General features: G+C 47.5%; 2 protein-coding genes across 2 annotated transcripts in view; both read right to left on the bottom strand.

Moving 5' to 3' along the window:
• The window catches only part of LOC143484595 (uncharacterized), a 23,391-nt gene extending 253 nt beyond the window's left edge, over positions 1 to 23,138 (bottom strand). The window contains exons 1-8 of the mRNA XM_076983405.1: positions 23,108 to 23,138; positions 22,521 to 22,631; positions 13,032 to 16,166; positions 12,617 to 12,737; positions 9,543 to 10,042; positions 3,398 to 7,148; positions 3,119 to 3,250; positions 27 to 1,630 (exon numbers count right to left, since the gene is read on the bottom strand). Coding sequence (XP_076839520.1) covers positions 27 to 1,630; positions 3,119 to 3,250; positions 3,398 to 7,148; positions 9,543 to 10,042; positions 12,617 to 12,737; positions 13,032 to 16,166; positions 22,521 to 22,631; positions 23,108 to 23,138 — 9,385 coding nt within the window. The remainder of the gene's footprint in view (positions 1 to 26; positions 1,631 to 3,118; positions 3,251 to 3,397; positions 7,149 to 9,542; positions 10,043 to 12,616; positions 12,738 to 13,031; positions 16,167 to 22,520; positions 22,632 to 23,107) is intronic.
• LOC143484578 (uncharacterized) lies at positions 10,662 to 11,760 on the bottom strand (the record flags this gene model as incomplete). The annotated part of the gene is made up of 2 exons (XM_076983380.1): positions 10,662 to 10,687; positions 11,109 to 11,760. Coding segments are annotated over 2 exons (678 nt in total), but the record flags the coding sequence as incomplete, so codon positions are not given.

Below are 23,138 nucleotides of genomic sequence, written 5' to 3'. Positions count from 1 at the left end.
AGCAGTAGAGGTTGTTGATGGGTTGCTGGTAATGGTTGGAGTAATGCTGGTAGTGGTCGTAGCAGTAGAGGTTGTTGATGGGGTGGTGGTAGTGGTAGGAGGAGTGCTGGTAGTGGTAGTTGCTTCAGGGGTTGTTGATGGGGTGGTGGTAGTGGTAGGAGTAGTGCTAGTAGGGGTAGTAGCTGCAGAGGATGTAGATGTAGTGGTGGTAGTGTTTGGAGTAGTGCTGGTAGTGGTAGTAGTAGTAGAAGTTGTTGATGGGGTTGTGGTGGTGGTTGGAGTGATACTGGTAGTGGTAGTCACAATAGAGGTTGTTGATGGGGTGCTGGTAGTGGAAGGAGTAGTGCTAGTAGGGGTAGTAGCTGCAGAGGATGTAGATGTAGTGGTAGTGTTTGGAGTAGTGCTGGTAGTGGTAATAGTAGTAGAGCTTGTTGATGGGGTGGTGGTTGTGGTAGGAGTAGTGCCTGTAGTGGTAGTTGCTTCAGAGGTTGTTGATGGGGTTGTGGTAGTGGTAGGAGTAGTGCTAGTACTTGTAGTAGCAGCAGAGGATGTAGATGTAGTGGTAGTGTTTGGAGTAGTGCTGGTAGTGGTAATAGTAGTAGAGCTTGTTGATGGGGTGGTGGTTGTGGTAGGAGTAGTGCCTGTAGTGGTAGTTGCTTCAGAGGTTGTTGATGGGGTTGTGGTAGTGGTAGGAGTAATGCTGGTACTTGTAGTAGCAGCAGAGGATGTAGATGGGGTGATGGTAGTGGTAGTCACAGTAGAGGTTGTTGATGGGGTGCTGGTAGTTGTCAGAGTAGTGCTTGTAGCAGTAGAGGTTGTTGATGGTGTGGTTGTAGTGGAGGGGATAGTGCTGGTAGTGGTAGTTGCTTCAGAGGATGTTGATGGGGTGGTGGTAGTGGTAGCAGTAGTGCTCGTAATGGTAGTTGATTCAGAGGTTGTTGATGGGGTTGTGGAAGTGGTTGGAGTAGTGCTAGTACTTGTAGTAGCAGCAGAGGATGTAGATGGGGTGGTGGTAGTGGTAGGAGTAGTGCTAGTAGTGGTAGTAGCAGTAGAGGTTGTTGATGGGGTGGTGGTAGTGGTAGGAGAAGGGCTCATAGTGGTAGTAGCAGGCAAGATTGGTGATGGGCTGGTGGTAGTGGTAGGAGTAGTGCTAGTAGTGGTAGTTGCTTGAGAGGTTGTTGATGGGGTGGTGGTACCGGTTAGAGTAGTGCTGGTAGTGCTTGTAGCAGTAGAGGTTGTTGATGGTGTGGTTGTAGAGGAGGGGATAGTGCTGGTAGTGGTAGTTGCTTCAGAGGTTGTTGATGGTGTGGTGGTAGTGGTTGGTGTAGTGCTAGTAGTGGTAGTAGCAGTAGAGGTTGTTGATGGGTTGCTGGTAATGGTTGGAGTAATGCTGGTAGTGGTCGTAGCAGTAGAGGTTGTTGATGGGGTGGTGGTAGTGGTAGGAGGAGTGCTGGTAGTGGTAGTTGCTTCAGGGGTTGTTGATGGGGTGGTGGTAGTGGTAGGAGTAGTGCTAGTAGGGGTAGTAGCTGCAGAGGATGTAGATGTAGTGGTGGTAGTGTTTGGAGTAGTGCTGGTAGTGGTAGTAGTAGTAGAAGTTGTTGATGGGGTTGTGGTGGTGGTTGGAGTGATACTGGTAGTGGTAGTCACAATAGAGGTTGTTGATGGGGTGCTGGTAGTGGAAGGAGTAGTGCTAGTAGGGGTAGTAGCTGCAGAGGATGTAGATGTAGTGGTAGTGTTTGGAGTAGTGCTGGTAGTGGTAATAGTAGTAGAGCTTGTTGATGGGGTGGTGGTTGTGGTAGGAGTAGTGCCTGTAGTGGTAGTTGCTTCAGAGGTTGTTGATGGGGTTGTGGTAGTGGTAGGAGTAGTGCTGGTACTTGTAGTAGCAGCAGAGGATGTAGATGGGGCGATGGTAGTGGTAGTCACAGTAGAGGTTGTTGATGGGGTGCTGGTAGTGGTCAGAGTAGTGCTTGTAGCAGTAGAGGTTGTTGATGGTGTGGTTGTAGTGGAGGGGATAGTGCTGGTAGTGGTAGTTGCTTCAGAGGATGTTGATGGGGTGGTGGTAGTGGTAGCAGTAGTGCTCGTAATGGTAGTTGATTCAGAGGTTGTTGATGGGGTTGTGGAAGTGGTTGGAGTAGTGCTAGTACTTGTAGTAGCAGCAGAGGATGTAGATGGGGTGGTGGTAGTGGTAGGAGTAGTGCTAGTAGTGGTAGTAGCAGTAGAGGTTGTTGATGGGGTGGTGGTAGTGGTAGGAGAAGGGCTCATAGTGGTAGTAGCAGGCAAGATTGGTGATGGGGTGGTGGTAGTGGTAGGAGTAGTGCTAGTAGGGGTAGTAGCTGCAGAGGATGTAGATGTAGTGGTGGTAGTGTTTCGAGTAGTGCTGGTAGTGGTAGTAGTAGTAGAAGTTGTTGATGGGGTTGTGGTGGTGGTTGGAGTGGTACTGGTAGTGGTAGTCACAATAGAGGTTGTTGATGGGGTGCTGGTAGTGGAAGGAATAGTGCTGGTAGTGGTAGTTGCTTCAGGGGTTGTTGATGGGGTGGTGGTAGTGGTAGGAGTAGTGCTAGTAGGGGTAGTAGCTGCAGAGGATGTAGATGTAGTGGTAGTGTTTGGAGTAGTGCTGGTAGTGGTAATAGTAGTAGAGCTTGTTGATGGGGTGGTGGTTGTGGTAGGAGTAGTGCCTGTAGTGGTAGTTGCTTCAGAGGTTGTTGATGTGGTTGTGGTAGTGGTAGGAGTAGTGCTAGTACTTGTAGTAGCAGCAGAGGATGTAGATGGGGTGATGGTAGTGGTAGTCACAGTAGAGGTTGTTGATGGGGTGCTGGTAGTGGTCAGAGTAGTGCTTGTAGCAGTAGAAGTTGTTGATGGGGAGGTGGTAGTGGTAGGAGTAGTGCTTGTAGTGGTAGTTGTTTCAGAGGTTGTTGATGGGGTGGTGGTAGTGGTTGGTGTAGTGCTAGTAGTGGTAGTAGCAGTAGAGGTTGTTGATGGGTTGCTGGTAATGGTTGGAGTAATGCTGGTAGTGGTAGTAGCAGTAGAGGTTGTTGATGGGGTGGTGGTAGTGGTAGGAGGAGTGCTGGTGGTGGTAGTTGCTTCAGGGGTTGTTGATGGGGTGGTGGTAGTGGTAGGAGTAGTGCTAGTAGGGGTAGTAGCTGCAGAGGATGTAGATGTAGTGGTGGTAGTGTTTGGAGTAGTGCTGGTAGTGGTAGTAGTAGTAGAAGTTGTTGATGGGGTTGTGGTGGTGGTTGGAGTGGTACTGGTAGTGGTAGTCACAATAGAGGTTGTTGATGGGGTGCTGGTAGTGGAAGGAATAGTGCTGGTAGTGGTAGTTGCTTCAGGGGTTGTTGATGGGGTGGTGGTAGTGGTAGGAGTAGTGCTGGTAGGGGTAGTAGCTGCAGAGGATGTAGATGTAGTGGTAGTGTTTGGAGTAGTGCTGGTAGTGGTAATAGTAGTAGAGCTTGTTGATGGGGTGGTGGTTGTGGTAGGAGTAGTGCCTGTAGTGGTAGTTGCTTCAGAGGTTGTTGATGGGGTTGTGGTAGTGGTAGGAGTAGTGCTAGTACTTGTAGTAGCAGCAGAGGATGTAGATGGGGTGGTGGTAGTGGTAGGAGTAGTGCTAGTAGTGGTAGTAGCAGTAGAGGTTGTTGATGGGGTGGTGGTAGTGGTAGGAGAAGGGCTCGTAATGGTACTTGATTCAGAGGTTGTTGATGGGGTTGTGGAAGTGGTTGGAGTAGTGCTAGTACTTGTAGTAGCAGCAGAGGATGTAGATGGGGTGGTGGTAGTGGTAGGAGTAGTGCTAGTAGTGGTAGTAGCAGTAGAGGTTGTTGATGGGGTGGTGGTAGTGGTAGGAGAAGGGCTCATAGTGGTAGTAGCAGGCAAGATTGGTGATGGGCTGGTGGTAGTGGTAGGAGTAGTGCTAGTAGTGGTAGTTGCTTGAGAGGTTGTTGATGAGGTGGTGGTACCGGTTAGAGTAGTGCTGGTAGTGCTTGTAGCAATAGAGGTTGTTGATGGTGTGGTTGTAGAGGAGGGGATAGTGCTGGTAGTGGTAGTTGCTTCAGAGGTTGTTGATGGTGTGGTGGTAGTGGTTGGTGTAGTGCTAGTAGTGGTAGTAGCAGTAGAGGTTGTTGATGGGTTGCTGGTAATGGTTGGAGTAATGCTGGTAGTGGTAGTAGCAGTAGAGGTTGTTGATGGGGTGGTGGTAGTGGTAGGAGGAGTGCTGGTAGTGGTAGTTGCTTCAGGGGTTGTTGATGGGGTGGTGGTAGTGGTAGGAGTAGTGCTAGTAGGGGTAGTAGCTGCAGAGGATGTAGATGTAGTGGTGGTAGTGTTTGGAGTAGTGCTGGTAGTGGTAGTAGTAGTAGAAGTTGTTGATGGGGTTGTGGTGGTGGTTGGAGTGATACTGGTAGTGGTAGTCACAATAGAGGTTCTTGATGGGGTGCTGGTAGTGGAAGGAATAGTGCTGGTAGTGGTAGTTGCTTCAGGGGTTGTTGATGGGGTGGTGGTAGTGGTAGGAGTAGTGCTAGTAGGGGTAGTAGCTGCAGAGGATGTAGATGTAGTGGTAGTGTTTGGAGTAGTGCTGGTAGTGGTAATAGTAGTAGAGCTTGTTGATGGGGTGGTGGTTGTGGTAGGAGTAGTGCCTGTAGTGGTAGTTGCTTCAGAGGTTGTTGATGGGGTTGTGGTAGTGGTAGGAGTAGTGCTAGTACTTGTAGTAGCAGCAGAGGATGTAGATGTAGTGGTAGTGTTTGGAGTAGTGCTGGTAGTGGTAATAGTAGTAGAGCTTGTTGATGGGGTGGTGGTTGTGGTAGGAGTAGTGCCTGTAGTGGTAGTTGCTTCAGAGGTTGTTGATGGGGTTGTGGTAGTGGTGGGAGTAGTGCTAGTACTTGTAGTAGCAGCAGAGGATGTAGATGGGGTGATGGTAGTGGTAGTCACAGTAGAGGTTGTTGATGGGGTGCTGGTAGTGGTCAGAGTAGTGCTTGTAGCAGTAGAGGTTGTTGATGGTGTGGTTGTAGTGGAGGGGATAGTGCTGGTAGTGGTAGTAGTAGTAGAAGTTGTTGATGGGGTTGTGGTGGTGGTTGGAGTGGTACTGGTAGTGGTATTCACAATAGAGGTTGTTGATGGGGTGCTGGTAGTGGAAGGAATAGTGCTGGTAGTGGTAGTTGCTTCAGGGGTTGTTGATGGGGTGGTGGTAGTGGTAGGAGTAGTGCTAGTAGGGGTAGTAGCAGTAGAGGTTGTTGATGGGGTGGTGGTAGTAGTAGGAGAAGGGCTCATAGTGGTAGTAGCAGGCAAGATTGGTGATGGGCTGGTGGTAGTGGTAGGAGTAGTGCTAGTAGTGGTAGTTGCTTGAGAGGTTGTTGATGGGGTGGTGGTACCGGTTAGAGTAGTGCTGGTAGTGCTTGTAGCAGTAGAGGTTGTTGATGGTGTGGTTGTAGAGGAGGGGATAGTGCTGGTAGTGGTAGTTGCTTCAGAGGTTGTTGATGGTGTGGTGGTAGTGGTTGGTGTAGTGCTAGTAGTGGTAGTAGCAGTAGAGGTTGTTGATGGGTTGCTGGTAATGGTTGGAGTAATGCTGGTAGTGGTAGTAGCAGTAGAGGTTGTTGATGGGGTGGTGGTAGTGGTAGGAGGAGTGCTTGTAGTGGTAGTTGCTTCAGGGGTTGTTGATGGGGTGGTGGTAGTGGTAGGAGTAGTGCTAGTAGGGGTAGTAGCTGCAGAGGATGTAGATGTAGTGGTGGTAGTGTTTGGAGTAGTGCTGGTAGTGGTAGTAGTAGTAGAAGTTGTTGATGGGGTTGTGGTGGTGGTTGGAGTGGTACTGGTAGTGGTAGTCACAATAGAGGTTGTTGATGGGGTGCTGGTAGTGGAAGGAATAGTGCTGGTAGTGGTAGTTGCTTCAGGGGTTGTTGATGGGGTGGTGGTAGTGGTAGGAGTAGTGCTAGTAGGGGTAGTAGCTGCAGAGGATGTAGATGTAGTGGTAGTGTTTGGAGTAGTGCTGGTAGTGGTAATAGTAGTAGAGCTTGTTGATGGGGTGGTGGTTGTGGTAGGAGTAGTGCCTGTAGTGGTAGTTGCTTCAGAGGTTGTTGATGGGGTTGTGGTAGTGGTAGGAGTAGTGCTAGTACTTGTAGTAGCAGCAGAGGATGTAGATGGGGTGATGGTAGTGGTAGTCACAGTAGAGGTTGTTGATGGGGTGCTGGTAGTGGTCAGAGTAGTGCTTGTAGCAGTAGAGGTTGTTGATGGTGTGGTTGTAGTGGAGGGGATAGTGCTGGTAGTGGTAGTAGTAGTAGAAGTTGTTGATGGGGTTGTGGTGGTGGTTGGAGTGGTACTGGTAGTGGTATTCACAATAGAGGTTGTTGATGGGGTGCTGGTAGTGGAAGGAATAGTGCTGGTAGTGGTAGTTGCTTCAGGGGTTGTTGATGGGGTGGTGGTAGTGGTAGGAGTAGTGCTAGTAGGGGTAGTAGCAGTAGAGGTTGTTGATGGGGTGGTGGTAGTAGTAGGAGAAGGGCTCATAGTGGTAGTAGCAGGCAAGATTGGTGATGGGCTGGTGGTAGTGGTAGGAGTAGTGCTAGTAGTGGTAGTTGCTTGAGAGGTTGTTGATGGGGTGGTGGTACCGGTTAGAGTAGTGCTGGTAGTGCTTGTAGCAGTAGAGGTTGTTGATGGTGTGGTTGTAGAGGAGGGGATAGTGCTGGTAGTGGTAGTTGCTTCAGAGGTTGTTGATGGTGTGGTGGTAGTGGTTGGTGTAGTGCTAGTAGTGGTAGTAGCAGTAGAGGTTGTTGATGGGTTGCTGGTAATGGTTGGAGTAATGCTGGTAGTGGTAGTAGCAGTAGAGGTTGTTGATGGGGTGGTGGTAGTGGTAGGAGGAGTGCTTGTAGTGGTAGTTGCTTCAGGGGTTGTTGATGGGGTGGTGGTAGTGGTAGGAGTAGTGCTAGTAGGGGTAGTAGCTGCAGAGGATGTAGATGTAGTGGTGGTAGTGTTTGGAGTAGTGCTGGTAGTGGTAGTAGTAGTAGAAGTTGTTGATGGGGTTGTGGTGGTGGTTGGAGTGATACTGGTAGTGGTAGTCACAATAGAGGTTCTTGATGGGGTGCTGGTAGTGGAAGGAATAGTGCTGGTAGTGGTAGTTGCTTCAGGGGTTGTTGATTGGGTGGTGGTAGTGGTAGGAGTAGTGCTAGTAGGGGTAGTAGCTGCAGAGGATGTAGATGTAGTGGTAGTGTTTGGAGTAGTGCTGGTAGTGGTAATAGTAGTAGAGCTTGTTGATGGGGTGGTGGTTGTGGTAGGAGTAGTGCCTGTAGTGGTAGTTGCTTCAGAGGTTGTTGATGGGGTTGTGGTAGTGGTAGGAGTAGTGCTAGTACTTGTAGTAGCAGCAGAGAATGTAGATGGGGTGATGGTAGTGGTAGTCACAGTAGAGGTTGTTGATGGGGTGCTGGTAGTGGTCAGAGTAGTGCTTGTAGCAGTAGAGGTTGTTGATGGTGTGGTTGTAGTGGAGGGGATAGTGCTGGTAGTGGTAGTTGCTTCAGAGGTTGTTGATGGGGTTGTGGTATGGCTCATAGTGGTAGTAGCAGGAGAGATTGGTGATGGGGTGGTGGTAGTGGTAGCAGTAGTGCTCGTAATGGTACTTGATTCAGAGGTTGTTGATGGGGTTGTGGAAGTGGTTGGAGTAGTGCTAGTACTTGTAGTAGCAGCAGAGGATGTAGATGGGGTGTTGGTAGTGGTAGGAGTAGTGCTAGTAGTGGTAGTAGCAGTAGAGGTTGTTGATGGGGTGGTGGTAGTGGTAGGAGAAGGGCTCATAGTGGTAGTAGCAGGCAAGATTGGTGATGGGCTGGTGGTAGTGGTAGGAGTAATGCTAGTAGTGGTAGTTGCTTGAGAGGTTGTTGATGGGGTGGTGGTACCGGTTAGAGTAGTGCTGGTAGTGCTTGTAGCAGTAGAGGTTGTTGATGGTGTGGTTGTAGAGGAGGGGATAGTGCTGGTAGTGGTAGTTGCTTCAGAGGTTGTTGATGGTGTGGTGGTAGTGGTTGGTGTAGTGCTAGTAGTGGTAGTAGCAGTAGAGGTTGTTGATGGGTTGCTGGTAATGGTTGGAGTAATGCTGGTAGTGGTAGTAGCAGTAGAGGTTGTTGATGGGGTGGTGGTAGTGGTAGGAGGAGTGCTGGTAGTGGTAGTTGCTTCAGGGGTTGTTGATGGGGTGGTGGTAGTGGTAGGAGTAGTGCTAGTAGGGGTAGTAGCTGCAGAGGATGTAGATGTAGTGGTGGTAGTGTTTGGAGTAGTGCTTGTAGTGGTAGTAGTAGTAGAAGTTGTTGATGGGGTTGTGGTGGTGGTTGGAGTGGTACTGGTAGTGGTAGTCACAATAGAGGTTGTTGATGGGGTGCTGGTAGTGGAAGGAATAGTGCTGGTAGTGGTAGTTGCTTCAGGGGTTGTTGATGGGGTGGTGGTAGTGTTAGGAGTAGTGCTAGTAGGGGTAGTAGCTGCAGAGGATGTAGATGTAGTGGTGGTAGTGTTTGGAGTAGTGCTGGTAGTGGTAGTAGTAGTAGAAGTTGTTGATGGGGTTGTGGTGGTGGTTGGAGTGGTACTGGTAGTGGTAGTCACAATAGAGGTTGTTGATGGGGTGCTGGTAGTGGAAGGAATAGTGCTGGTAGTGGTAGTTGCTTCAGGGGTTGTTGATGGGGTGGTGGTAGTGGTAGGAGTAGTGCTAGTAGGGGTAGTAGCTGCAGAGGATGTAGATGTAGTGGTAGTGTTTGGAGTAGTGCTGGTAGTGGTAATAGTAGTAGAGCTTGTTGATGGGGTGGTGGTTGTGGTAGGAGTAGTGCCTGTAGTGGTAGTTGCTTCAGAGGTTGTTGATGGGGTTGTGGTAGTGGTAGGAGTAGTGCTAGTACTTGTAGTAGCAGCAGAGGATGTAGATGGGGTGATGGTAGTGGTAGTCACAGTAGAGGTTGTTGATGGGGTGCTGGTAGTGGTCAGAGTAGTGCTTGTAGCAGTAGAGGTTGTTGATGGTGTGGTTGTAGTGGAGGGGATAGTGCTGGTAGTGGTAGTTGCTTCAGAGGTTGTTGATGGGGTTGTGGTATGGCTCATAGTGGTAGTAGCAGGAGAGATTGGTGATGGGGTGGTGGTAGTGGTAGCAGTAGTGCTCGTAATGGTACTTGATTCAGAGGTTGTTGATGGGGTTGTGGAAGTGGTTGGAGTAGTGCTAGTACTTGTAGTAGCAGCAGAGGATGTAGATGGGGTGGTGGTAGTGGTAGGAGTAGTGCTAGTAGTGGTAGTAGCAGTAGAGGTTGTTGATGGGGTGGTGGTAGTGGTAGGAGAAGGGCTCATAGTGGTAGTAGCAGGCAAGATTGGTGATGGGCTGGTGGTAGTGGTAGGAGTAGTGCTAGTAGTGGTAGTTGCTTGAGAGGTTGTTGATGGGGTGGTGGTACCGGTTAGAGTAGTGCTGGTAGTGCTTGTAGCAGTAGAGGTTGTTGATGGTGTGGTTGTAGAGGAGGGGATAGTGCTGGTAGTGGTAGTTGCTTCAGAGGTTGTTGATGGTGTGGTGGTAGTGGTTGGTGTAGTGCTAGTAGTGGTAGTAGCAGTAGAGGTTGTTGATGGGTTGCTGGTAATGGTTGGAGTAATGCTGGTAGTGGTAGTAGCAGTAGAGGTTGTTGATGGGGTGGTGGTAGTGGTAGGAGGAGTGCTGGTAGTGGTAGTTGCTTCAGGGGTTGTTGATGGGGTGGTGGTAGTGGTAGGAGTAGTGCTAGTAGGGGTAGTAGCTGCAGAGGATGTAGATGTAGTGGTGGTAGTGTTTGGAGTAGTGCTGGTAGTGGTAGTAGTAGTAGAAGTTGTTGATGGGGTTGTGGTGGTGGTTGGAGTGATACTGGTAGTGGTAGTCACAATAGAGGTTCTTGATGGGGTGCTGGTAGTGGAAGGAATAGTGCTGGTAGTGGTAGTTGCTTCAGGGGTTGTTGATTGGGTGGTGGTAGTGGTAGGAGTAGTGCTAGTAGGGGTAGTAGCTGCAGAGGATGTAGATGTAGTGGTAGTGTTTGGAGTAGTGCTGGTAGTGGTAATAGTAGTAGAGCTTGTTGATGGGGTGGTGGTTGTGGTAGGAGTAGTGCCTGTAGTGGTAGTTGCTTCAGAGGTTGTTGATGGGGTTGTGGTAGTGGTAGGAGTAGTGCTAGTACTTGTAGTAGCAGCAGAGAATGTAGATGGGGTGATGGTAGTGGTAGTCACAGTAGAGGTTGTTGATGGGGTGCTGGTAGTGGTCAGAGTAGTGCTTGTAGCAGTAGAGGTTGTTGATGGTGTGGGTGTAGTGGAGGGGATAGTGCTGGTAGTGGTAGTTGCTTCAGAGGTTGTTGATGGGGTTGTGGTATGGCTCATAGTGGTAGTAGCAGGAGAGATTGGTGATGGGGTGGTGGTAGTGGTAGCAGTAGTGCTCGTAATGGTACTTGATTCAGAGGTTGTTGATGGGGTTGTGGAAGTGGTTGGAGTAGTGCTAGTACTTGTAGTAGCAGCAGAGGATGTAGATGGGGTGTTGGTAGTGGTAGGAGTAGTGCTAGTAGTGGTAGTAGCAGTAGAGGTTGTTGATGGGGTGCTGGTAGTGGTCAGAGTAGTGCTTGTAGCAGTAGAGGATGTTGATGGTGTGGTTGTAGTGGAGGGGATAGTGCTGGTAGTGGTAGTAGTAGTAGAAGTTGTTGATGGGGTTGTGGTGGTGGTTGGAGTGGTACTGGTAGTGGTATTCACAATAGAGGTTGTTGATGGGGTGCTGGTAGTGGAAGGAATAGTGCTGGTAGTGGTAGTTGCTTCAGGGGTTGTTGATGGGGTGGTGGTAGTGGTAGGAGTAGTGCTAGTAGGGGTAGTAGCAGTAGAGGTTGTTGATGGGGTGGTGGTAGTAGTAGGAGAAGGGCTCATAGTGGTAGTAGCAGGCAAGATTGGTGATGGGCTGGTGGTAGTGGTAGGAGTAGTGCTAGTAGTGGTAGTTGCTTGAGAGGTTGTTGATGGGGTGGTGGTACCGGTTAGAGTAGTGCTGGTAGTGCTTGTAGCAGTAGAGGTTGTTGATGGTGTGGTTGTAGAGGAGGGGATAGTGCTGGTAGTGGTAGTTGCTTCAGAGGTTGTTGATGGTGTGGTGGTAGTGGTTGGTGTAGTGCTAGTAGTGGTAGTAGCAGTAGAGGTTGTTGATGGGTTGCTGGTAATGGTTGGAGTAATGCTGGTAGTGGTAGTAGCAGTAGAGGTTGTTGATGGGGTGGTGGTAGTGGTAGGAGGAGTGCTTGTAGTGGTAGTTGCTTCAGGGGTTGTTGATGGGGTGGTGGTAGTGGTAGGAGTAGTGCTAGTAGGGGTAGTAGCTGCAGAGGATGTAGATGTAGTGGTGGTAGTGTTTGGAGTAGTGCTGGTAGTGGTAGTAGTAGTAGAAGTTGTTGATGGGGTTGTGGTGGTGGTTGGAGTGGTACTGGTAGTGGTAGTCACAATAGAGGTTGTTGATGGGGTGCTGGTAGTGGAAGGAATAGTGCTGGTAGTGGTAGTTGCTTCAGGGGTTGTTGATGGGGTGGTGGTAGTGGTAGGAGTAGTGCTAGTAGGGGTAGTAGCTGCAGAGGATGTAGATGTAGTGGTAGTGTTTGGAGTAGTGCTGGTAGTGGTAATAGTATTAGAGCTTGTTGATGGGGTGGTGGTTGTGGTAGGAGTAGTGCCTGTAGTGGTAGTTGCTTCAGAGGTTGTTGATGGGGTTGTGGTAGTGGTAGGAGTAGTGCTAGTACTTGTAGTAGCAGCAGAGAATGTAGATGGGGTGATGGTAGTGGTAGTCACAGTAGAGGTTGTTGATGGGGTGCTGGTAGTGGTCAGAGTAGTGCTTGTAGCAGTAGAGGTTGTTGATGGTGTGGTTGTAGTGGAGGGGATAGTGCTGGTAGTGGTAGTTGCTTCAGAGGTTGTTGATGGGGTGGTGGTATGGCTCATAGTGGTAGTAGCAGGAGAGATTGGTGATGGGGTGGTGGTAGTGGTAGCAGTAGTGCTCGTAATGGTAGTTGATTCAGAGGTTGTTGATGGGGTTGTGGAAGTGGTTGGAGTAGTGCTAGTACTTGTAGTAGCAGCAAAGGATGTAGATGGGGTGGTGGTAGTGGTAGGAGTAGTGCTAGTAGTGGTAGTAGCAGTAGAGGTTGTTGATGGGGTGGTGGTAGTGGTAGGAGAAGGGCTCATAGTGGTAATAGCAGGCAAGATTGGTGATGGGCTGGTGGTAGTGGTAGGAGTAGTGCTAGTAGTGGTAGTTGCTTGAGAGGTTGTTGATGGGGTGGTGGTACCGGTTAGAGTAGTGCTGGTAGTGCTTGTAGCAGTAGAGGTTGTTGATGGTGTGGTTGTAGAGGAGGGGATAGTGCTGGTAGTGGTAGTTGCTTCAGAGGTTGTTGATGGTGTGGTGGTAGTGGTTGGTGTAGTGCCAGTAGTGGTAGTAGCAGTAGAGGTTGTTGATGGGTTGCTGGTAATGGTTGGAGTAATGCTGGTAGTGGTAGTAGCAGTAGAGGTTGTTGATGGGGTGGTGGTAGTGGTAGGAGTAGTGCTAGTAGGGGTAGTAGCTGCAGAGGATGTAGATGTAGTGGTGGTAGTGTTTGGAGTAGTGCTGGTAGTGGTAGTAGTAGTAGAAGTTGTTGATGGGGTTGTGGTGGTGGTTGGAGTGGTACTGGTAGTGGTAGTCACAATAGAGGTTGTTGATGGGGTGCTGGTAATGGAAGGAATAGTGCTGGTAGTGGTAGTTGTTTCAGGGGTTGTTGATGGGGTGGTGGTAGTGGTAGGAGTAGTGCTAGTAGGGGTAGTAGCTGCAGAGGATGTAGATGTAGTGGTAGTGTTTGGAGTAGTGCTGGTAGTGGTAATAGTAGTAGAGCTTGTTGATGGGGTGGTGGTTGTGGTAGGAGTAGTGCCTGTAGTGGTAGTTGCTTCAGAGGTTGTTGATGTGGTTGTGGTAGTGGTAGGAGTAGTGCTAGTACTTGTAGTAGCAGCAGAGGATGTAGATGGGGTGATGGTAGTGGTAGTCACAGTAGAGGTTGTTGATGGGGTGCTGGTAGTGGTCAGAGTAGTGCTTGTAGCAGTAGAAGTTGTTGATGGGGAGGTGGTAGTGGTAGGAGTAGTGCTTGTAGTGGTGGTTGTTTCAGAGGTTGTTGATGGGGTGGTGGTAGTGGTTGGTGTAGTGCTAGTAGTGGTAGTAGCAGTAGAGGTTGTTGATGGGTTGCTGGTAATGGTTGGAGTAATGCTGGTAGTGGTAGTAGCAGTAGAGGTTGTTGATGGGGTGGTGGTAGTGGTAGGAGTAGTGCTAGTAGGGGTAGTAGCTGCAGAGGATGTAGATGTAGTGGTGGTAGTGTTTGGAGTAGTGCTGGTAGTGGTAGTAGTAGTAGAAGTTGTTGATGGGGTTGTGGTGGTGGTTGGAGTGGTACTGGTAGTGGTAGTCACAATAGAGGTTGTTGATGGGGTGCTGGTAGTGGAAGGAATAGTGCTGGTAGTGGTAGTTGTTTCAGGGGTTGTTGATGGGGTGGTGGGAGTGGTAGGAGTAGTGCTAGTAGGGGTAGTAGCTGCAGAGGATGTAGATGTAGTGGTAGTGTTTGGAGTAGTGCTGGTAGTGGTAATAGTAGTAGAGCTTGTTGATGGGGTGGTGGTTGTGGTAGGAGTAGTGCCTGTAGTGGTAGTTGCTTCAGATGTTGTTGATGTGGTTGTTGTAGTGGTAGGAGTAGTGCTAGTACTTGTAGTAGCAGCAGAGGATGTAGATGGGGTGATGGTAGTGGTAGTCACAGTAGAGGTTGTTGATGGGGTGCTGGTAGTGGTCAGAGTACTGCTTGTAGCAGTAGAAGTTGTTGATGGGGAGGTGGTAGTGGTAGGAGTAGTGCTTGTAGTGGTAGTTGTTTCAGAGGTTGTTGATGGGGTGGTGGTAGTGGTTGGTGTAGTGCTAGTAGTGGTAGTAGCAGTAGAGGTTGTTGATGGGTTGCTGGTAATGGTTGGAGTAATGCTGGTAGTGGTAGTAGCAGTAGAGGTTGTTGATGGGGTGGTGGTAGTGGTAGGAGTAGTGCTAGTAGGGGTAGTAGCTGCAGAGGATGTAGATGTAGTGGTGGTAGTGTTTGGAGTAGTGCTGGTAGTGGTAGTAGTAGTAGAAGTTGTTGATGGGGTTGTGGTGGTGGTTGGAGTGGTACTGGTAGTGGTAGTCACAATAGAGGTTGTTGATGGGGTGCTGGTAGTGGAAGGAATAGTGCTGGTAGTGGTAGTTGCTTCAGGGGTTGTTGATGGGGTGGTGGTAGTGGTAGGAGTAGTGCTAGTAGGGGTAGTAGCTGCAGAGGATGTAGATGTAGTGGTAGTGTTTGGAGTAGTGCTGGTAGTGGTAATAGTAGTAGAGCTTGTTGATGGGGTGGTGGTTGTGGTAGGAGTAGTGCCTGTAGTGGTAGTTGCTTCAGAGGTTGTTGATGGGGTTGTGGTAGTGGTAGGAGTAGTGCTAGTACTTGTAGTAGCAGCAGAGGATGTAGATGGGGTGATGGTAGTGGTAGTCACAGTAGAGGTTGTTGATGGGGTGCTGGTAGTGGTCAGAGTAGTGCTTGTAGCAGTAGAGGTTGTTGATGGTGTGGTTGTAGTGGAGGGGATAGTGCTGGTAGTGGTAGTTGCTTCAGAGGTTGTTGATGGGGTGGTGGTATGGCTCATAGTGGTAGTAGCAGGAGAGATTGGTGATGGGGTGGTGGTAGTGGTAGCAGTAGTGCTCGTAATGGTAGTTGATTCAGAGGTTGTTGATGGGGTTGTGGAAGTGGTTGGAGTAGTGCTAGTACTTGTAGTAGCAGCAGAGGATGTAGATGGGGTGGTGGTAGTGGTAGGAGTAGTGCTAGTAGTGGTAGTAGCAGTAGAGGTTGTTGATGGGGTGGTGGTAGTGGTAGGAGAAGGGCTCATAGTGGTAGTAGCAGGCAAGATTGGTGATGGGCTGGTGGTAGTGGTAGGAGTAGTGCTAGTAGTGGTAGTTGCTTGAGAGGTTGTTGATGGGGTGGTGGTACCGGTTAGAGTAGTGCTGGTAGTGCTTGTAGCAGTAGAGGTTGTTGATGGTGTGGTTGTAGAGGAGGGGATAGTGCTGGTAGTGGTAGTTGCTTCAGAGGTTGTTGATGGTGTGGTGGTAGTGGTTGGTGTAGTGCTAGTAGTGGTAGTAGCAGTAGAGGTTGTTGATGGGTTGCTGGTAATGGTTGGAGTAATGCTGGTAGTGGTAGTAGCAGTAGAGGTTGTTGATGGGGTGGTGGTAGTGGTAGGAGTAGTGCTAGTACTTGTAGTAGCAGCAGAGGATGTAGATGGGGTGATGGTAGTGGTAGTCACAGTAGAGGTTGTTGATGGGGTGCTGGTAGTGGTCAGAGTAGTGCTTGTAGCAGTAGAAGTTGTTGATGGGGAGGTGGTAGTGGTAGGAGTAGTGCTAGTAGTGGTAGTTGTTTCAGAGGTTGTTGATGGGGTGGTGGTATGGCTCATAGTGGTAGTAGCAGGAGAGATTGGTGATGGGGTGGTGGTAGTGGTAGCAGTACTGCTCGTAATGGTAGTTGATTCAGAGGTTGTTGATGGGGTTGTGGAAGTGGTTGGAGTAGTGCTGGTAGTGGTAGTGGCAGTAGAGGTTGTTGATGTGCTGTTGGTAGTGGTTGGAGTAGTGCTGGTAGTGGTTGTAGCAGTAGAGGTTGTTGATGGGGTGGTGGGAGTGGTAGGAGTAGTGCTAGTTGTGGTAGTTGCTTCAGAAGTTGTTGATGGGGTTGTGGTAGTCGTAGGTGTAGTTCTCATAGTGGTAGTAGCAGGAGAGGTTGTGGATTCGGATGTGGTAGTGGTTGGATTGGAGCTCAAACTGGTAGTAGCAGCAGAGGATGTAGATGGGGTGGTGGTAGTGGTTGGAGTAGTGCTGGTAGTGGTAGTAGCAGTAGATGTTGTTGATGGGGTGCTGGTAGTGGTCAGAGTAGTTCTGGTAATGGTTGTAGCAGTAGAGGTTGTTGATGGGGTGGTGGTAGTGGTTGGATTAGTGCTAGTTGTGGTAGTAGCAGTAGAGGTTGTTGATGGGGTGGTGGTCGTGGTAGGAGTAGTGCTAGTAGTGGTAGTAGCAGTAGAGGTTGTTGATGGGTTGCCGGTAATGGTTGGAGTAATGCTGGTAGTGGTTGTAGCAGTAGAGGTTGTTGATGGGGTGGTGGTAGTGGTAGGAGTAGTGCTGGTAGTGGTAGTTGCTTCAGGGGTTGTTGATGGGGTGGTGGTAGAGGTAGGAGTAGTGCTAGTAGGGGTAGTATCTGCAGAGGATGTAGATGGGGTGGTTGTAGTGGTAGGAGTAGTGCTAGTAGTGGTAGTAGCAGTAGAGGTTGTTGAAGGGTTGCTGGTAATGGTTGGAGTAATGCTGGTACTTGTAGTTGGTTCAGAGGATGTTGTTGGGGTGGTGGAAGTGGTAGGAGTAGTGCTAGTAGTGGTAGTAGCAGTAGAGGTTGTTGATGGGGTGGTGGTAGTGGTAGGAGAAGGGCTCATAGTGGTAGTAGCAGGCAAGATTGGTGATGGGGTGGTGGTAGTGGTAGGAGTAGTGCTAGTAGTGGTAGTTGCTTGAGAGGTTGTTGATGGGGTGGTGGTACCGGTTAGAGTAGTGCTGGTACTGCTTGTAGCAGTAGAGGTTGTTGATGGTGTGGTTGTAGAGGAGGGGATAGTGCTGGTAGTGGTAGTTGCTTCAGAGGTTGTTGATGGTGTGGTGGTCGTGGTTGGTGTAGTGCTAGTAGTGGTAGTAGCAGTAGAGGTTGTTGATGGGGTGGTGGTAGTGGTTGGAGTAATGCTAGTTGTGGTAGTAGGAGTAGATGTTGTTGATGGGGTGGTTGTAGTAGAAGGAATAGTGCTGGTACTGGTAGTTGCTTCAGAGGTTGTTGATGGGGTGGTGGTAGTTGTTGGAGTAGTGCTGGTAGTGGTAGTCACTGTAGAGGAGGTTGATGTGTTGCTAGTAGTGGTAGTTGCTTCAGAGGTTGTTGATGGGGTGGTGGTAATGATAGGAGTAGTGCTGGTAGTGGAAGTAGCAGTAGAGGTTGTTGGGCTGGTGGCAATGATGGGAGTAGTGCTAGTACTAGTAGCAGAAGCGGAGGAAGTAGATGGGGTTATGCTTGTAGTGGAAGTTGTTTCAGAGGATGTTGATGGGGTGGTGGTAGTGGTTGGAGTAGTGCTGGTAGTGGTTGTAGCAGTAGATGTTGTTGATGGGGTGGTGGTAGTGGTCGGAGTAGTGCTGGAAGTTGTATTTGCTTCAGAGATTGTTGATGGGGTGGTGGTAGTGGTTGGAGTATTGCTGGTAGTGGTAGTAGCAATAGAGGTTTTTGATGGGCTAGTGGTAGTGGTTGGAGTAGTGCTGGTAGTGGTTGTAGCAGTAGAGGTTCTTGATGGTGTGGTCGTAGTGGTAGTAGCAGTAGCAGGGGTGTTGCTAGTTGTTGTTATTTTGCCATTAGTCATATCAACAGTAGAGGATGTTGGGGGGCTGTTGGTATTGGTTGAGCTTGTAGGAACAACAGAGGATGTTGAAATTGTGTTGCACAATGTTACAGCACTGTGACAATATTTCGTATGTTTATTTTCTACTACGAGTACTAGTACTATTCCTACTTACTGATATTATATTATGAAATATTAAAAGATATACGCACCTCTGTGTACTGCATGATACTGTGGTTGGGGTAAAAATTTTAAACATATTAGAATGAGTTATTTGACATATGCCACTCGCAGTCTAAAATTGTAATGATGTTTCTTATATTAGCAGATATGTGTCCTACCTATGCAGAGAGCAGAAAGGACGAGTGCTCCACACGTGATGATTTTTGACCTCATTGTGTCTTTAGCAGTTTCACCACATCATTGTTCACTTGTTCTAAAACATCCAAAATGATTTTTTAAGGTTGTCTTAAAAATTATTGTCAAACAATGAGAAACTTTTCTATTATGTAGACAAGACATTTTTGTTTATTGTCTTTACATCAATTACAAAATCTATAATTAGCATTCTGTGTACAAGTAATTTTGAGGTTACAAATGATGGAGTTAGTCACAATAAAAAAAATGTCAAAGTCTGATATCAAAGTCTCAAAGCCTGCTGTGGCGAGTATACAGCACGATGAAGCTTTAACAGAATATGTTTTATTGTAAATGTGACATACAACATAGAACAGTGCAAAGTACAAACAGTGTAGGGTTAGAGTACTAGGAATGACACAATGACATGACAAGATTCAGCTGAAATGAGTAACATGCACATATGGACTAACACACAAGCTAACGCACGCACACTAACACAGGCTAATACACACACATATGAACACACAGGCTAAAGTGCACACACACTAACCCAGGCTAGTACACAGACACATGAACACACAGGCTAACACGCATGCACAATAACACAGGCTAATACACAGACATTCTAAGACATAGGCTAATACACAGTAATATACACAAAGACAAATGCACATGCATAATACATATTCAAAAGGATAACAGCCACACAGCCAACCAATAATACTATAGCTGATAATATTCTTCAATATTTTGATGGTAAATTTCATATTTTATTAGGTCTCATTAATCATATTCATTTATGCACATTTCTTTATTAATCTACATTGAAGATAAGTTAATCAATAACAACTTGATTATTGTATGCTATTCTTTCTTTCTTTCTCTCTCTCTCTTTCTCTCTCTCTCTCTCTCTCTCTCTCTCTTTCTTTCTTTGGGCAACACGGTGGCTTGGTGGTTAGCACGTTTGCCTCTCAGTGCTGGAGGTTGGGTGAATTTGCATTTGCAGTCCCTGACAAGTTTTCTCTGAGTGTGTGTCTTTGTTTCTCTATTTTGTCTGTTGTCTGAGTGTTGTAACGCTTTGGGGAGTGGATATCAAGTCTCCACTCCAACCCGGATAGAAGGGAGCCAACTTTAGGGGATGAGTCATGGAGCACAGGGAGGAGGCTGGAAACAAACGTGGCAGTCTTGTAGATGAATCTTAGTTTATGAATCTTAGTTCGGTATGAATCTTAGTTTATTTCACACAGTCTGAGCTCCAGCTCTATGGGACCATTCATACATGAATGAAGACCATTACAAGCTCTCTTGCGTTACTCACAATGAAAAGAAACAACATGAACAAGCAGGGCCAAGCAGTCTGTCGGTGAGTCGAGGGAAAACTAAACTAACTCTCTCTGTGCGCTTCGTACTGACGCATGCACACTTGCTGTTCCTTAAAGAGACAGTGTACAGTTCTAACTGTTACAGTGTGTGTGCATGAACGTGTGTGTGCTTGTATGCCCAGTGGTGGATGGTGCTCTGTCACTAGGGTCTGTCCTCTCTTCCCTTCCTGCACCCCATTCAGTCCCCCAGGGGGCTGTGGATTCTGGTAGAGAGTACACTGTGTGTGATTGGCTGCTGCTTCTCGCCAGTGTGTGATTGGTCGTGTAAGACTTGTAACTGGCTATCTTGAAAGGTGCTGTATAAATTGAACATTCATTCATTCTCACTCTTGTAATGAACCATGTATGTGAGCACCCTTTGTAAGTTGGAGGCAGACATTCTTTGTACTAGGGTTAAAGTACTAGTTCCAAAGACCATCTTCATTCCATTTACATTTTAAGGATTTCCTAAAGTGATTGATGGAACCCACATATGCTACCTATTACAGCACCATTAAAACATGAAGGTGATTACATAAACAGAAAATCCATCCATAGAATTAATGTACAGGTACTAACCTTTATAACCTTTACTGAATAATGTACTTCTCTTTAATGGTAGCAAAAATAACGTAGCTATTGTAACAGACCGTTCTCCCCATCAAGATCATATGTGATTCTTCCCACCTCATCACAAATGTTGAAGCGAGATGGCCAGGATCCGTGCATGATTCCACACTGTACAACAAATTTGAACAGGGTAGGCCTGCGGTAGTTTTGCTATTTGGTTACATGCAGTGTAATAATAAATAATTAAAAACATTAAATAATTGAAAACAGTAGAGTAATTATAGGACACTATGACGGCCTCCTTCATGGAGACAGAGGGTATCACTGCCTGCCATATACCTCATGACTCCATATTCAGATCCTGCACCTGGACCACAGTACCACTACAATCAGGCCCACAGCAAAACCAGAGCAAGAATTTAAATGACCCTAGGAATCATTGAGGCCAGTGCCTGAAGGGGCTCAGAGTAACCCCTGAGAGGGCGTGCCACATAATAATGGCTTATGTGGTATTACACAACATTGCAACCATCCAGAAAGAGTGACAGCCTACCATCTCTGACATGCCCACAGACGAGAAACCTTACATGCATGTGGGTGACAACAGAGATGGTGGAGTTGTCACAGACTCCATCTGCAATCACTGCTTTTCACATTAAATCATGCACCCCCCCAACCCTGTAACCGTTTAATATACAATACAGTCAAATTTTTTCTGTAAATAAATATATTTTAGAATATATTTTAAGAATAAGATATAGTTATGTACAGCCATACCACTTTGTACTACATTCTTAACCTTCATTTTTATCTGATGCCATATGTTTTTTACACCACTCGGATTAGACTTGGAATTAGTAAGTGTTCAATAAAAAAAAATTTAAACCTCAATACATTATTATAAATGTGGAGAATATAATAAAATAATCACGCCCTTCTGCTAAATATAAAAATATAATTTTTGTCATGGTGACAAAAAATTACCCTACTGGTCGCCTCCGTCCACAGAGGCTGTTGTTGTTGTTTTGTGACGTCGTGTGCGTCCCTCAGGTGGGCGGAGCCCGTGATCCGTCCCACCTGAGGGTCGTTTGTTTGCCTATATATGTCTTGTCTTTGTACCAGTTGACCGCTGGTCATTATATCCTTGATTTGGATCTATAACACAGGTTTTTGGTTTGCGCACTTTCAATTAAACCATTCTTTTTCCCTGAGACTTGGCGTGATCGCTTCCTTTTTATTTGCTCACCCTGCCCGTCACAATTTTCACTCACGTATTAACTCTGTTGGCAAATTTTTGACATGCTGACTGCCTTTCTCTAGCAGCTACTGCAGTATTATATTTAAGCCTAATAATATCTAAATATTTTGCATACACAGTCATTAATACTTCAAGCTACAGTGGTGTGAAATAGGATGCTCGCTTAAGATGCAAGCTTCATCTCTTTACAGTCCCTGCCATAAGTTCTGTCGCTTATCCATGTTGTGGAAACAAATGCTTATAACCTGACTTTAAATTCATCGATTGGTTTTAGAAATTACTCATATGAAAGCTGAAACCCTCCCAAATGAATCCCTCCCAAACCCTTTAATGTGTCTCAGCATCAAGTACAAAGAATTAAAAAAAGATTTGAAGAGACTAGAGATGACTGTGAGGGATGACCGTGTTGAAGGTGGAACTATAGTCAGTGAACAGTATCCTGACGTATTCCAGGTGGGAGAGGGAGACATGAAGGGCAGTGGCAATAGCGTCTGAGGTAGACCTTTTGGCTCGGTAGGCATATTGCAGGGGGTCTGTAGTGTTTGGTATGCTGCTTTGAATGTGGGACAGCAACACTCCGCCTCCATCATCAAAGACCCCACCTACCCCCAAAGCACTTGATAATGTTTGACGTAAGTGCTATTGGCCTGTAATCATTCAAGCAGGATGTTGGGTTTTTCTTGGGGAGGGGGACAATGGTAGTGGTCTTATAGCAGGTGGAAACTGGATTGTCTGAGGGAAAGGTTGAAAATGGAAGTAAAAACCTCAGCCAGCTCGTTGGCACACACTTTGAGGGCCCACCCAGAAATGTTGTCTGGTCCTGCAGCTTTGCGGGGTTTGATTCCTCTCAGGACTTTGTGTACCTGGTCTGATGAAATGACAGGTGGTGAGGAGTGGGGTTCAGTGGTGTGTGTGTGTATGTTTTGTGGTGATAATATTAGAGGGAGTTGATGTCTCGAAGCGGGTGTAGAACACGTTGAGGTCATCTGGAAGGCTGTCTGAGGAGCTGATGGTGTTGATTTGGTCCAGACATTGACACATATGCCTGGGGTCAGCAGTAGAGTAGAATCCCTCCGTCTTCTCTCTGTACTGTGTTTTGGCTGATCTTATGGGCTTCTTCAGACGGTACTGTGCAGCTTTGAGCTCTACGTCACCACCGGATCTATGAGCAACAGAGCGTGCACTTAGCAATTGCAATACCTCACTGTTTACCCAGGGTTTTTGGTTGGGTAGCTTTCTGACCTGTATGGTGGGCACAATGTTCTCAATGCAGGTGCTAATGTACCCAGACACATACTTGTCATTGATGTTTACAGAAGAGTCCTCAGTGGTGGCTGCAAATTTAAACACATCCCAGTCAGTTATTGCAAGACAGTCCTGTAGAGTCCTCTCAGCCTCGGATGTCCACAGCTGAACCTGTCTGCTGATGGGATTTGACTGCTTGAGTCTTTGTAGGCTGGATACAGGGACAAAGAGATGTGGTCTAGTCTCCAAATTGGGGGTGGGGTGTGGTCTTAAGTCCACCATGTACGTTGCTGTAAACGTGGTCCAAGATGTTCTTGCCATGGGTGGGGATGTCCACATGCTGTGGACATGCTGTCATTTTGTTAGTACAGTCCGTAAGTTGCACTTGTTGAAATCACCAGCGACAATGAAAACAGCATCAGGATGAGCGGTCTCCAACGCGCTGATGATGTCATAGAGCTTGCTGAGTGCCGTTGTGTAGTTAGCCCGCGGGTGGATGTAGACCGCGCCTAAAAATACACACGTAAAATTCCCGTGGAATGTAGAAAGGGCGACATCTCAGCAATAAAAACTCTAGATCTGGAGAACAGTGCTTGTATACAGTCTGTACATCTTTGCACCACGAGTTGTTAATATACACACACACACACACATACACACGCCCTCCAGTTGTTTTGCCGGAGGCTGCAGTCCGATCACACCAGTGTAGTGAATGAGTCTCCAGCTGAATGGCGGAGTCTGGGACGTTCTCTAAAAGCCAGGTCTCAGAGAAAATCAGAGCGCAGCACTCTCTTACTTCTCTCTGTGATAGGAAATCGATGAGGAGATCGATGAGGGAGAGAGAATGCGTGATATATGGAGGTGAGTTGTAGATTGTTATTTAGGATGCACTTAATGTAATACAACTTCTTTGGTGGACTGTTTAAAAACTATTTAAATTATTGCAAAAAACTGCGCAGTGATCTGTGGCCTTTACGACCGCCACTTGCGTCCGTGTTAAGGTCATTTGTAGACAT

This window comes from Brachyhypopomus gauderio, chromosome 20 (assembly GCF_052324685.1).
Source record: "Brachyhypopomus gauderio isolate BG-103 chromosome 20, BGAUD_0.2, whole genome shotgun sequence".
NCBI classification, from domain to species: domain Eukaryota; kingdom Metazoa; phylum Chordata; class Actinopteri; order Gymnotiformes; family Hypopomidae; genus Brachyhypopomus; species Brachyhypopomus gauderio.
This window is presented reverse-complemented; position numbering and strand designations above follow the sequence as displayed.